Below are 15,364 nucleotides of genomic sequence, written 5' to 3'. Positions count from 1 at the left end.
CTGTTACCTTGAAAAGCTTTGTCTTTATAATAGAGAAATCAGTTTGGCTGTAATGCTCAGACAACTTGCAAAATAATAAAACCAACATGACAAAGAACTGTGGTCAAATCGAGAATCGTTTTTTTTGTTTAACAAAAAAAAAAAAACAATTGTGATATGATATTTTTGCCATATCGCCCAGCCCTATTTCAAAGTTATTTAAAAAAAATCTTACTGACCCAGACTTTTGAACAGCAGTGCACCTATTTAAAATGTACTGTTTCTCTGGAACTAAAACACAACAAAGATATCTTGTACTACACAAATGCACACTAGAATGAGACTGTTCCTTCTTATAAAATGTAAAACCTACAGCTAAACAAATCCTTTTGGATTGTAAAGGGCAAAGATAAATAAAACTGCTTTATTTCTGTACAGTTATTGCATTCTGGTTGCCTATCCCGTGCGCTAGTTTGGGTTCTGTTGTCTCGAGTGACACCTCGTGTGAGTGTGTGTGTGTAGCAGTGTTACTATCTACTCTGCTGTAGCGTAGCACCTCAAGAGTGTTAGGGAAAACCCACACGCACATATGACTCAGATACTTTGTTTTTGCCATGCAGCAGTTCATTTTTAACATGTCATTTTTTCCCCATTGTGCTTCATTTTTTTGTTTAGATGAACAAATTACAAATAATTGTCAACATTTTTTTAACCATTTCCAGTCATCAGCTGTTCTGTGTGTGTGATTCACTATTTACAAAGATGAATACTACCTCCTGTTATATTTTGAAATGTGTTATTAGTCTTGAGGGCATTACTGAGGTGCTCTGGCTGCATAGCACTTAGAGTGCCACTGAACTTAATAATTAGACACTGCTTTACCATTTGTACTATTGTGAATGTTCTGATTTAATTAGCCAATTTAATGGATCCATTTTTCTGATGAAAGTTTTCTGTTCTTTCACTGATTTTTTTATTTCTAGGAGCTGCCAGCCAATAGTGTCCTGCTGGTTTATCTCTCTGCCACCGGAGTGTTTCCTACTGGACGCTCAGAGAGTGAAGGTATGCCGGGGTGTTTTAGCTCACTATTGTTCTGACACCACCAGATATTTACATAAATATCTACTAAATATGGGCACTCTAGAACACTGGTCAGCGGATCAAATTAAAGGATTCAAAGATTTTTATAATATTATGTATTATCTGCATTAACAGACTAATACTAAATGCTTGTCAGCCTTTTCCATGGAGGAGAATATCTAATCTTTCAACTTTTGAACATGTTAAGTGGGTATTTTCTGTCAATAGTAAGTAATATTATAATCAATATTCTATTTCAGTATATTCTGAAATGTAGTTTATTCCTGCGATGGCAGAGCTGAGTTTCAGCATCATTACTCCATTCTTCAGTGTCACATGATCTTTTAGAAATATTTCTAATATCCTGATTTGGTGCTTAATAAAACAATTATTTCTATTATCAGTGTTGATAACCGATCTGTTGTTTAATATTTTTACATTTTTATTCAAGATTCTTTGATGAAAAGAAAGTTCAAAAGAACGTATTTTAAATATTATTTTGTAACATAATTGTCTTTACTTTCATTTTTGAGCAGTAGTGTTGAAAACGGGGCAAACAGAAGTTTGATCCGCCTAGAAAAGTATTCCCAGTGCAAAAGGAAGATTTAGACTCCCATGATGCTTCATTTGGATGAATGATCCACACAGGAAGACGTCAGATCTGTCCTATCGTTATTATTTAACATCACCATTTCTTTATTCTATATAGGACCTTATGACTTCGGAGGTGTCCTGACCAATACTAATCGAGATGTGGTAAACGGCGAGACGATGCAGAAGAGAAGCCAGGCACAAAAAGAGATGCACTGGTGAGCCTTCATTGACATCCATTCAATGTGCTAACTCTATGTCTGAGACACTGAGGTGTTATTTTAACATGCTTTTATGCGCAAATGTGTGTTTTTTCAGTCTCCACCCAGGAGACCTTTTCCCCTTCACCAGGAAACCTCTGTTTATCATTGTGGACTCATCCAACAGCACAGCCTATAAGGTGAGACATCAACTCTCTGTCTCCCTGTCTTTGTCACACACACACACATTTCTTCCATTATTGCAGTATTCGGTGACATCATGAGGCCATTCATTATTCAAAAGCAGCCATGTGGTTGCTCGGTAAACAAGACTGTCTGACTTCTTGACTAGGATAAACGTGAGAATAATAAACCTTGTATTCATTTTTCTTTTTACTCATAGTCTGATTGAATTTTTTTGGTCCATAACTGATTTTCTTTATTTGGGTGCTTAGTTCAGTAATGGAGTGCCCTCTTGTGTTCATATTGACATTGTGTACTAGTAGAACTGATTTTTCATCTAACTCTAGCTTGTTGACTTCTTCCTGTCTTTCCACAGAATTTCTCCAATCTGTTTGGCCAACCACTTGTTTGCCTGCTTTCTCCGACGGTGTATCCAAAGAGCATGCAAGGTCTCTTTTGATTTGCCATTGTGTTAGGAGATAGGAAACATTTGTAACATTTGGTTAACATTAGTTTTTCTTTTCTTTGTAGTAGGATTGTCTGTTATTTATATTGATTATTCTATCTTGCAGACCAGTGTCAGCGTGGGAGTCTGTTTACTCTTTTCCTTTACAACCCCCTCATGGGCTTCCTGTCTGTGAGTGGACTGAGCAGCATGCGCTATGGATTGTGGGAAAAGGCCCAGGAACTCCTGCGGAAGGTTTTCCATGACATTGGCCAGATGATCACGAGCTCCCGAGCTATAGGTAATGGCAAAATGTTTCATCCCTTTCTTTTTTTTTATGCCTTACATTAATTTTTATATATCAGTGACGTGTTTGACCAAGCAACAGATATGTTTCATAGTTTTCCTGTTGATTGTCTTCCAGATCAGGCATATCTGCAGTTTTATGGCGATGAATTCCTACGTCTGCTCATGATCCGTTTCGTGTTTTGCTGCACCACACTCCGATTACACAAGCTCTTCCGGGTGAGACTGAACTAAATAAATATCATACATATTTATGTAATAAACACAATTTGATTTAATAATGATAATGTTTATTGATAACAGCCATATGTGTCACATGATTCTAAATGAATACATATTCAGCAATAAATAAATATTAAAGATATATTTATATATGAGGTGTATCTTTAAACTTTTTAAAACCGACTAGTTCCATTTATCTATAGGCTACTATTTTCAAAACTGAGCTCTAAATCCATTGTTTATTGAAAGCTCAAAATGGATTTCTATTGAGATCCAATAAAATAATATCTTGTTGTTGTTTTTGTAAATATGCATATCTATCAATCATTTTTTATAATATGTACACTAAAATGAGTGTGCCCTTATACTGATCAACAGCCATTTATACCCAGTGTTGGTAGTGTTAACTAAAACTACAGCTATTTCTATTATGCTTTATAGAATTCATTAATTGAAATGAAAAATAAATATTAGATTAGAAACTTAAAACAAATTAAACAAATTAGAAATGTTGCCTTGGCAAAAAAAAAAAAATGCTAAATAAAAAAAATTACAAAAGCACATAAAATTAATAAAAACATTAAAACTGTACATATACAAATGCAAGCTACTTCAAGATTTTAATAAATACTGTTATAGTATACAAATAATATAAAAATAACATTGTTTGTATCCCATGATCCTAAAATAATTATTTCAAACATCCAGTGGAGTATTAGACATACAAAGCTGCATCTGTTTCTAAACTGTATTTAATAGGGATGCACCGAAATGAAAATTCTTGGCCGAAACCGAAAACCGAAAAAGAGAAAACCAAGGCCGAAAACCGAAACCGAAACACCGAAAGAAATTATCCCAATTATTAGTACCATTGCATTTATTGCTATGACCGTGTACTAACTTTACTAAAATTAAAACATTGCAATTGCATAAATTCATATTAAAGTTTCAAAGATAATTACAATTACATAAATTATAAAAAAACATAAAAATGCATAATTACAAATTATGCAAATATTTATTAAGCACATTGCAACAATGCACAGTATAAAATAAAATTCAAACTAAAATTTAATCCCACTCATCTGTATATTAAATAATAATGTACAGACCTACTGGCCTGCAGAAAGGTTTTAAAATTAACTGTTCTCTCATAAAAAGTGCATTTAGGTGAAGAGCATTTGAAATTTTTCTCTGTAGTACTAGAAAGTGCATTACTTCTCCAGTAGGCAAGACTGTTATCACTTCTGGGGATGGGGACTTCAGACAGATAACCATCTAGCTGTTGAGCAGTTGAGCTTGTCATCTGCCTGACATTTGAGAAATATTTGAGAGAGTGTATTTAAATAGGGCCAGGGCATAAATAAACATTTTTATCAAATTAAAGCAGAAATCTAGCAAAAAATCTAGCAGAAATATGGCTACAATCTGATATTATGCATGTATATGTATATGTGTGTGTATTATATATGCAGAGACGAGTCTTTTTTTTTTTGCGCTCTGATCTCAGTCTCCTGCGCTTGGCGCTTCTCCGTCTCCACGCGGGTTCTCCGCATCCAGCGCGGCCTGGAGCATTTCTCGTGTGCTCTGCCATATTTCCGCGTCCAAGTAATGGTCTTTATAACGCGGATCAAGCACATTCGCGATGAAGTGCGGAGGATCCAAAAAGATCTCAGTGAGACGTGTGCTAACAGACTCTATAAGACTGTACTTTTCTTTGTTTTCACTTCGTGGTCCGTCTCAATCTCTTTGTTAGGAGACGCTTTAGTGCTGCGAATAAAGGAATAAGAATAGAGAGAATGTTCTCTATTAAGACCCACTGGTGTGAAGTGAATGACGCGGGGAGCTCGTGGTCTGCGCTATGCAGGTGCACGTGCAGGTCGCGGTTTCTGTTTGCGTCATCATAACATTTCGGCCGTGTTGTTTCGGTAATAAAAGTGTTTCGGCCGAAAACCGAAAATGCACTTTTTGGCCATTTTCGGCCGAAAATTTTCGGTGGCCGAATATTCGGTGCATCCCTAGTATTTAACTTAGAAATAGATATAAAACATTGAAAAACTGTAATTTAATTTAAAAAATAATAATTCCAGTCATGTTGTATACCTCCTGCTGGCACTACACACTCCACAGTTTGAGGACCATTGACTGACAAGCAGCTGGATGAGAATATGTTTCTGTTTGCATGTTCCAGGAAGCAAGGAGTTTTCCAGAATCATATCCTCCGCTGCCGAAACAGGAGATGGTGGAGAGCAGCCTTCTACAGAAGCATGTGCTGGAGCTGGCGGCCATGTTGGACGTGCAAAACCTCTTCTCTGATGGCATGTTGGATAACTATTGACCACATGGTGGCACAATGCCAACCTGCAGACACACGCACACACATGCTCATGCCCATACACACGCATACACAAGTTGTAGGTAGTTTCTTCTGAATAAGCTAGTTGTTTAACCTAATCTCATTAGATATAGATAGTTTAATAACTATTCAAGAGAAAATATCTCATCTTTGTGGGCAGATATTTACAATTTGTCAAGATCACATGTATTTTTAGATTTTAAGGCGCTTCACACATGCGCAGATTCGAAAGCGTTGCTCCCAAGATACAGGAAAATGTACTACATGCATGTATCGTATGGGTGTATGAGTGCAGGCACACGGGCGTTCAGACCTTTTGAAGGCAGCTATCGCCGTTTCTGAAGGTGATAAGAGAGCACAAGATGACGATTGAGAAGAAAGGAGCTCTGGAAACATTTATTTTTATGTGAATTGGTGTAATTCCAGGGAGATTCTTCCAAAAAGATGAGCCTACGGCTTTGGCAAAACATTTTGGAGAAGGGCGTTTTCCTTCTCAACACTTTGCCTGTGCAACGTTTACAAATTTTTTCCATAGGGAGCGTGCTGCATGTTTGCATTTATTTGCTCCGCCTTGGATTTTTTGGGTTTGTTTTCATTCATTAAAACGTGTTTGTTTTTTCCGTTTTGACACGCATTTTGCAGACTTTAGCCTGGTCTTTTGAAGGAGGCCCACCATGCTGTGCCTCTTTTGGGTTATTTTGGTCATCAGCTAATCGGTCGTTAATTAATTAACGCTATGTTGACACCAGAATCTCCATTTTTATAGAGCATTTCTTCAAAAAAGATTCTTTTTAGCATGCCTTGGTAGTGTGGTAAGCCCATACTTGCATAGCTGATGTAATAACCTAATGTCTTATTCCATGTGTGCTGTGGACACCAATAGCCAACAGAGTTCTCTTTTATAGTGTCACAAAGACGTACAGGCGTACTTCTGTATATAAGTACAAATTTGTGTATATATCTATATATAAATATATGTATAGTTCTATAAGAAGTCAATGTGATGCAGAGAAGTGTGTCTGTCAGGGTTGTTCGTGGTGGCAGATCTGTTAAAAGATGACCCTCTGCATGTGACAGTTTTGTCTAATCTGTGAATGGACCATGCCACTGTCTCAACTGCGCACCCTCCCGCCATTTGACACAAGTGCAGTCAGCTTGACATTCCAAGGATCATGGCATAAGAGCATCCCTCTGTCTCAAGGACAAGTGCACTGCGTGATGTGATCAGTGTTTCGTTCGTTGCATTACGTCATGATGTTTTTAATTACAGTTACAATAATAGCCTTGCACTTTACTTGCACTATTTAAGTTTGATTCTGATGTTATTTATTGCACTGTTGGCAAGAGGCATGTCTGATCATTCCGTTACATCACGCTTTGCAAATAGCTCATCATTTTCTCCATCTGTGATCTGTGTTAGAAAAAGCCATACATAGTGACCGAATTTTCAATGTTTACTGACTCTTCCCCCCCGAACTGCAGGCTTGATCGTGGCCATTCGAAGGGGACCAAAAGATTCTTGCATGTGAAGAGCACAATGTCCCGAACGATTCTCGTACTGTCATCTCTGTTGAGTTTGTGGTTGATAGTTTTGCATGTTTTGACCCAAGCATAGCTGCTTACACTCGTGTATTTTATTGAATAATCCTTTTGCATAAAAAGAGAGAAGTTTGCTAACGAACAAATCACTGCCAAACCTTCGCTTGGAATATCCACTGCCCAAATTAAGCAGATAACTGTGTTGTCTGTGCGTTCGCGGGCACAAATTGTTTCATGGCCTAGCTTTTTTTAATGGTGTTGTTTTAGTTTGCCAAAAAGAGAAGGGCTGGATGGAGAATGGAGATGAAGAGGGAAACAGATGGTGGGTGTCACTGTTTCCTCTCTGTCTAGTTGTCTGACCTTGACTGGTGGACTGTCAAATGTTTTTGCCTTGTTTAATGTGTATTTCTATGTGTATTTAAGTATAACTTTTCACGAATTTATAAGTTCTTGCTCAGACTGTCCTGTATTCACACCGCACTATTTAGCTGAGAGCACAGGGGTGAATACAGACTTGAAGCATTTATACATGTAATGTACCACAACAGAAGCTTACCAACCTAAAATTTAGGGGGAAATGCAATACCCTTTTAAAAATAATTTTAACAAAGTGTTTTCCTACCGATTGCCCACATTTCGGTGGTAGCTGCATGCGAATTAGTTAATCTTTTAAATGTTGGTGCCCCCCTGCTCCATTTGAATGCATCCTGTAAATGCATTCGGGGCTATGATTGGAAGGAACACAAAGAAAATCAGCTGCATTTGTTTTCTGTTGTAAAAATGGGGCCAGATCTAAGGTGTAGTACGGGTGATTTCTACCAGTTCCTACTGTAGTGGGAGGGAACATTTTCAAAACTGATGTAATGGTCAGAATACTCTTTCTTTATAAGTTAAGGGGTTCTAGAGTTGCTAGTCGAACATACTTGCATTATCCAATTGTCATGTGTGTTTAATCGCTAAACTGTTTTGTCTTATCTGTTGCCAAATTATCTTTGATGTTTGTTGTTAAATGCGGGAAAAAAGAATACAGAAAAAATGTGATGATACCAAAACATGCAAGCTTTTTTGTTTTTAAGAATGCTATTTAAGAACATTAAAAAAAAAGTTTATGACTGTTTTGCTTAATTTGTGGTGTTCCTTCATCCGTTTTATTTACTTGTAGCCCGTATACAGAAGTGATGAAGATTGCGGTGCATGATATTTTACATATTTAAAGTATATTTCCATTTATTAGTGTTGTTTAAAATTTGATATTTGCTCTGTTCATTGTCTTTTTATATTAAATTATCATTGTCATCTTGTAACACTTGCTGTAACTTAAAAACACTGTTAAACTCAGTCTTTATCAAATTTCAGAATTTTTAAATCCATTTTAGTGTTGCAATGTTTTAATTGCTTGATTTTAGTTTTTAATATCAGCCATAACATACGAATAATTATCAGCCAGATTTTTTTATATCAGTGCATCCAACTCGTATACTAAAAAACAAAGAGTAGATTCAATCCATGTTATACACCTATGTGAAAAACATTTGATATTTATAGATGAATCCGGCTCCTGGTTCTTGTGCCGCCCAGCCGTGAGATTACAGCGCCCTGTTCCTTTAATGATATCCCAGAGGAGCTGGTCTTGGCATGATAGAAGTTATCTGTAGAACATCCTTCAGACTACTACAAAGATCCCTTTATCTTCATTTCCTGATATGTATTATCTTAATTACCCTGCCCTTCCTGCTTCTGTAGGTCACCGTCCTGATAGAGCTGTTAAACAGGGTAGACATGTCTGTGATACAGTATAGCGCCGGTGAGGCATTTAATAACAGGTTCCAACTCTACATAAATACTGCATTAAAAAAAGGAATCGAACACAGATGACGACATAAAGGAGATCCATTTACTTTATTGTAGCAGGCACTTTACAATGATCCCCACTCTACCACTTTGGTGTACATCACTGGTTCCATTATTAAATCTCTGCACAAAAGCATAAGAGTATGGGACCAAAGATGTGAAATAAAATAAGAAAATAAAACATTGATTAAATCTATTTTTTTTTAGCACAGAAAACACCTCATATCCAATAACTGCCACACATGTACTAGCTCTCACTCACTTGATCTTAAATATGCAGTATGCTGTATTCACCATGTCACACAGTACAAGTTTTCCCACTCAAAACCATGTTGGATTGAAAGCTTTTAGATGCCAGTATATCATAGAATAATTTAGGATATACTGACATAAGATTGTTACTTCACTTTTACACAAGCAAATTTTTTTCTGTTTGAAACGAGTGCCTTGGTGTTTCTCTAGCGTTTACAGTTCATAGTATTTTTCATCATCAAGACAGTAGCATTCTTTTCTCCTTTCCTTTAAGTAACAGGCAAACCTGCCTTGTGTCCTCGGCGTCTCTTAGCGTCACTCTTTCAGGTCCGGTCAGGCAGTCATACGGTCTTCCTGGCTGTCAGAACTCGAACAATAGAGCCTAGTCCTCCAACGGCAAATGCCTGTAATAAAAGAAAGAAAAACATGTTCCACATTTGCCATTAAAATCGTTCTATCTTATTTAAAGCCCTCCAAAGAGGAGTATAATCCAATGGGTTTTGTAAAACTAAATAATGCACCTTTACACCTCACTCTTGATAGCCTGGGTTTACCTTTTCATGCCACTGCAGCAATATGGCACTGCTATTTTCTGTAGGCCTCTCGAAGCCTTTGTAGATGTACTTCATGAGGAGATCGACTCCATTCTTGTCGAGAGATTTAACAGCAGGCTCTATATCGTTGCTCTTAAATGATGTCAGAACCCTTAATACCGCAGCCTGAGCTCTTTCCTGAGAGAATGAAAGACAGGAAAGGTGAACTTGAGCAGTCTGCCCCCCATATGCTTCATTCTGAAAAATTATCCGGTTAAAGCAGCCTGTACCTTTATTGCTGGGTTCTTGCTGTTGATTGGAGGGTTCCTAAGAGCAATATGAAGGGCTCCCATCATGTCCCCTGTGCATTAGAGCTGGTTAAGGAAGACATTAAAAGCTCTAGCTCTTATCATACCTACAGTAAACTGAAAAGCAAGCTTTAAACTTTGCACTTGGAGGAATACACCACGAAGTTGTCTCAAACATATACACACACACACTCAAGCCCAAGAAGGAATTTCTCAGAACAAATGAATCTTTCAGATGGGACTAGTCTTTTAGGAACGTGGATGATTGATTGTTTGGTACGCTGCAGCTGCTTTCCACTGCGTTCTCCAATAACTGTCACACGCTTTGAATGAGAGAGGGATGTGGCTATCCCAATTAGATTCATTTCAGCCTCTGGATTAGAGACATTAATATCAACTTTTAATCTAAGTATTCAAATTTTAGATGCTGTGATCTCGATATTAAAAATAGAAGACCTCAACATAGAAGCAAAAGAGAGAAAACTCTGAGTCTCAAGTCACTCGTCTACGGCGTCCTAGTGTTCTAGAAAATGTCGAACTTCTTGTCCCCAGGCATCCTTTTCTCATGCAGTGCTGGGGACGTTCCACTTAAGTTTGGGATAACATATCCAACAATGATTTTTTTCAAGGCACTGTAATAACGGACCTATGGATTTGAGTTGCAGAATGAAGATAACATTTCACTCTGGTTTTCAGAAACAAAGTAAAAATATATTATTTAAAATACAACATAATTGCCTTATTGCTTATTCACGACAAACAACATGAAAGGACCATAACATGAATTTTAAAAGCTCCAATGAATGTTCAACTCTGGGGAATTTATACAGAGCACATACAGATCTATAAAGTTTTTTTTTTTTTTAAGAAATCATTAGCTTTATTCAATGGGGACGTATTAAGGATTATCAAAAGTGATAGCAAAGACATTTATGATGATACAAAAGGTTTCCATTTCAAATAAATGCTGCTCTTTTGAACTTTATCAAAGAATCCTGACAAACATATATCAGTTTCCACAAAAATATTAAGCAGCACAACTAGTGTTTTCCACACTGATAATTTTGAGAAAGGTTTCTTAAGCACCAATTTAGCATACTGAAAATGATTTCTGAAGGATCGTGTGACAGTGAAGACTGGAGAAATGGCTGTTTGAAAATCAGCTTTGCATCACAGAATCAAATTACATTTTAAAATATATAAAACATATAAAAATACCAAAAATTTTCAGGTCTTTCGGTTCAGATACCGAACATATAAAGCATTGTTTTTAACCACTAGACGAGCAAAACTTCATTGTAACTTCCAGTTATATATATTGTTACTTTTGGTAAGAGAAAAAGTCTCATCTTTCAATTTTTTTTTCTTCAGGAAATTCAAATGATGTGGCGACAGATCATTTTATAAATGCCTCAGTTCAGATGGCAGCGCGATCATCTCTTCCTCTTTTCTACTAGATTTAACGCAAAATAATCATGAATGAACATCTCACACCTAATGTAATTGCTCAATCAGCAATTCAACCGCGGAAAGAAGTCAGTAAAACAGCTTGTAAACAAAATATCAAGTAGCCTTTCTTTTACCTCAGGAAGTCATCAGTGTCCACAGCTTGTTAGTTCAGAGAAATGAAGTCTAAGAGCATTTGGCAAAATATTAGACTTTATAATCATTATATTTTACTCTTAACTGTTAGTGATATCTTAATTATTTAATGTTTAAATAAATCTGTTATGAAACAAGTTATGATAGGCAGTGTAAATGAATATATTTTAACAACAAATAGAAATTTTATAATTTAGAAGTTAATTTGAAAAACGTCATTATGTGCAATTTACATATTTGCATACTTTTTTTCAAGTTGGGTGTTGCTTGTTATATTTAAAAATAAATAGCATTTAATATTTAAAGATGGGCTCTGTTGTTAACTGTAACCTTACTGTAGATCTAATGTAAAAGGGCTCACATTAGTTAAGAGCATAAGCCGAGGTAGATTTTTATCCCTAAGAAATTCTTAATTATAACAATTTATTTAATGAAAGAGCAATTTGTTCAGTAAACCATCGTTTAATTAAAAATAATTGTTTCGTTTTTCCCTCTGCTGTATCAAAACGTCAAAACCGAGGTACGTACCGAAACGTCATGTTTGTGTATCGTTACAAACCTATAACATATATATATATAAAGTTGTAAATATAAATATTATTATTAAAAAGCGATTTTCTCCCGATCTCATAAATGAGGTAAAAGCATGTACTGCAAGGGATCCTTTCAAAACATCAGCAAACTCTACAGGGACCAAGTAATGCTCCTGTGGGAACTCTTGTTTTTCCACAGTGCTGTGTAGTGCAGTGTTTTATAATAACACACTGAAGTTCAGCTAGATCAAGCTCTTTGCATTCTGCCCCACTGAACTGAAGTGCTGCCAAACAAGTCAAATGCTGATGCCTATCACAGCTGGACAGACCTTCACACTCAAAAGCTGACCATCTAGCCTGAGGGTCTCATATTAAATTACAAAGGATACACTACTGTCCTTAGGGAAGGTTAATTAGTGCGTATTACCAATTTGAAACTTAGTGAGAAAGACTGGAACAGTGAATCTCCTATTTGTAGCATGTAAGAGTGAAGTAGTGAACAATGATTTGGTATGACTGGCTTCAGATGCCCCAACATATCATCTCCAGATACCATCAGCAGGAACTTACTAAACCAGGGGACATGGTAGAGCAGAGAGGAAGAGGAAGCCCGATGCAAATCAGAGGTCTCTGGCCACGAAGAGGAGTAGAAAGTCCTCAGGTGACTGGCCTCAGATATGGAAGTCAAACATTTTCATTTCACATCCTGCCAGGGCCAAAACCCAACCCTTCACACAACGCAGAGAGAGTAATGACAGTGGAATGATCACGTCATTTGCAACAACTCTTCATCCAAAATCTAGAGGAGTGTATCTTCAGGCATATTTCACCTGTGAGCATAACTAGCACCATGGAGATCCTAAACAAATAGAAAGATCACAGAGACAATCACACCATTGTACCTCAGCCTATAGAGAACAAGGAAACGAGAATGGCAACATGACAATAGCGTGTGGATTCACAACCCCCTTAAAAGGTTTATTACAGTGAGACAATGTAGACGACTGTTCGCTTCATATGCCTATTACAATAAATGCAGTCTAACCTTATTGGAAAACTGTGACAGAATGATGTATATGAAATGTCAGACCGCTCGAGTTCTCAGCAAGGAACCCCCCCCCCCCCCCCCCAACACATTTGTGATAAAAATGTTTTATTATTTTTATTTTAAGGGCCTGACATGTTATCATATATTTTATTCAAAGTTGTCAACTGTAAATCAATGCACAGACTGTCTTGAGTTCATTTTTATATGGCTGTTGTAAACAGTCACATGAACCAAGCGGTTTAATTCCAGTTTACCTCTCTAAAAGAACATTTCTGTGTTAAAGCTCCATAAGAAACATTTAAAATGTCAGAATTGTAATTATATAACATTATGATCGCACTGTCTCATAAAAAATCATGGTCAAAGGAATCATAAACATGTAATATTGTAACCAGAAGGAAACCCATTTTGAATAAGTAACTTATTGAATCACCTGATGAAATTTTAGATTTCAAAGTACTCTTACATTACATTATCCCCTTCATAGCTGCCTAGTCTAAAAAGTTAGATTATTGATTGCAATGTTCTCTTGGGTCTTATTGAGTAATTTCAGCATTTACAGTTGTGGCGAAGAATAAAGGCCACTTTAAGTAGTTTTTTTTGTAGCTTTTTTTTTTTTACTGTGCAACATTTGGGATTAAAAAGGTTAATTTGCTCTATGGAAAGTCAACTATAATCATTAACTATACTCATTCAAATATGCAGATCTGGTGTTCAAGAAACATTACTTACTATTATGCTGCTGCTGCTGCTTAATATCTTTGTGGAAACCATGATACATTTTATAGCAGCTTATGAACTATAGCAAATGAATACAAAACTACGCGCTGTTAAAATCTTGTAAACAAAGCCACACATTCATCACGTCATCGTGTGCTAGTACAGTAGAGGCACGCGCTCACGTTCACGTCTCAACCCCGAATAACGCTGAGCTCACATTAAAGGATATTGCCTGATGAGGTTGTCGATTTCCACCGCATCGGGTCCTTGCTGGTCGGCAGCCTCATCGTGGTCGTCCACGAATTTATTCTCGTCGAATTCATCAATGTCCACCTTTCTGAAGCGCGAAGACAGCGTGTTCTTGGCCATCGGGGCCAGTGTCCCTCACCAGAACGAACAGTTTCTGTGCTCCGAGGGGAGATTTCAGTCTCTAGTTAGAGTCGGCCTCAGGGACACCACATTGAAACAGATCCAAAGATGGACGAGCTGATTAGTCTGTGTTCAGTGTGTTATGCCGCCACACACCAGCACATTAGCTGTTTCATCTGTTTCAGTGCACCGATGCAGAGCCGCATATTTAATATGCCAAGGTATGATAGCAAAGCTAGAATACTACTGCCACCTGCTGAGTGGGAGCATATGAGAGGACTTTACAGTTAAAGGGACAGGTCACACGAAATTTTGGAAACATTTATTTTGTTCTACAATGTAAACTGCATACGTTTTCAAAAATGAACAAAACTGCTTCATAATTTATGTTTTGGGTATGGATGTGTGAAATTTACATTGTAGAACAAAACGCCAAAGTATCGTCAAGTTATGTTTACCACAGTCTTTATTTTATCTTTATAAATGTAAAAAAAAAAAACATTATAAAACCCTGTGGGAAAATCTCGAAGGAACCCGCGGCAAATTACTTTTCTCGATTCTGACGTCATAGTCCTCACATTCTATGTAGGAATATAGCTTAAGCTTAAAGTTATGAATACACGTGGTAAAAAAACAGTCATTATATTCACTTTGTATCTTTTTTTTCACCGCCAAATTCAGCGTTTATATTCTTTGCATCTTTTTTTTCATGCCATTAAAGTGAGTTCTGTCATTTTTCTCCTTTTAAGTAATGCAGAGAGCTAAATTTCACCTTCCTATTCCACAGTAAAGAATATTTTTGGACTGAAGTTTATTTTAGTTAGTAAACATATTTGTTTTATTATATGTGTCACAATTGTAACTTGTGTTTTTAATTATGATCATTATTCTTATGGCACATACAGAGCAATTTTCCTTTTAAATATAATATTTTAAAATAATTAATAGCTACTAGCACTTACCTATTTTATTATATTCTATTCACTCTAATTGACTTAAATTAAGACTTGTCACATCACATTTACTGTTGCTCTCTGATTGCTTCTATTGTTCTCCTCATGTGTAGCTAAAAGCGTCTGCTAAATGATTAGCCTAAATGTAAATGTAAAAATTATATTTATAAAAGAGGGTAGTTATGTATTATGACATTTTTTTTAGAATATTCTTTTTAGTGACATTTTTTGACACAGACACACACATGTAAACGTGAAATCAAAACAATCTGTACATTTATAGTTGATAACACT

The 15,364-nt window shown here is 36.5% G+C and overlaps 2 protein-coding genes across 6 annotated transcripts in view; one reads left to right on the top strand and one right to left on the bottom strand.

The window, feature by feature from the left end:
- LOC132139660 (protein SCAI-like) overlaps nt 1–8,026 on the top strand; it is a 30,675-nt gene extending 22,649 nt beyond the window's left edge. For all 5 annotated transcript variants that reach the window (XM_059548180.1, XM_059548179.1, XM_059548178.1 and 2 more), the window contains 7 exons: nt 963–1,041; nt 1,769–1,868; nt 1,969–2,050; nt 2,410–2,482; nt 2,606–2,779; nt 2,903–3,003; nt 5,198–8,026. In XM_059548180.1, coding sequence (XP_059404163.1) covers nt 963–1,041; nt 1,769–1,868; nt 1,969–2,050; nt 2,410–2,482; nt 2,606–2,779; nt 2,903–3,003; nt 5,198–5,344 — 756 coding nt within the window. In that variant the 3' untranslated portion in view covers nt 5,345–8,026. The remainder of the gene's footprint in view (nt 1–962; nt 1,042–1,768; nt 1,869–1,968; nt 2,051–2,409; nt 2,483–2,605; nt 2,780–2,902; nt 3,004–5,197) is intronic.
- Nucleotides 8,027–8,781: 755 nt separating this feature from the next.
- LOC132139661 (actin-related protein 2/3 complex subunit 5-like protein) lies at nt 8,782–14,330 on the bottom strand. The gene is made up of 4 exons (XM_059548182.1): nt 13,978–14,330; nt 9,828–9,900; nt 9,559–9,735; nt 8,782–9,408 (listed from the first exon to the last, which is right to left on the bottom strand). Exons 1-4 carry the CDS (start codon nt 14,115–14,117, stop codon nt 9,346–9,348), a joined length of 453 nt encoding a protein of 150 aa, XP_059404165.1. The 5' UTR covers nt 14,118–14,330; the 3' UTR covers nt 8,782–9,345.
- Between the last annotated feature and the right edge of the window lie 1,034 nt (nt 14,331–15,364).

Source organism: Carassius carassius, chromosome 4 (genome assembly GCF_963082965.1).
Source record: "Carassius carassius chromosome 4, fCarCar2.1, whole genome shotgun sequence".
NCBI lineage: Eukaryota > Metazoa > Chordata > Actinopteri > Cypriniformes > Cyprinidae > Carassius > Carassius carassius.
The sequence above is the reverse complement of the archived record's forward strand: the minus strand, read 5'-3'. Positions and strand labels throughout refer to the sequence as shown.

Bases quoted from the DNA above. Each gene is read 5' to 3' on its own strand.
- LOC132139661 (XM_059548182.1), bottom strand. From the start codon at position 14,117: ATGGCCAAGAACACGCTGTCTTCGCGCTTCAGAAAGGTGGACATTGAT. The intron at 9,901-13,977 runs ATATCCTTTAAT...GCTCTAATGCAC, and splicing joins ATCGACAACCTCATCAGGCA to AGGGGACATGATGGGAGCCC. The intron at 9,409-9,558 runs GTAAACCCAGGC...CTTTTATTACAG, and splicing joins TGCTGCAGTGGCATGAAAAG to GCATTTGCCGTTGGAGGACT.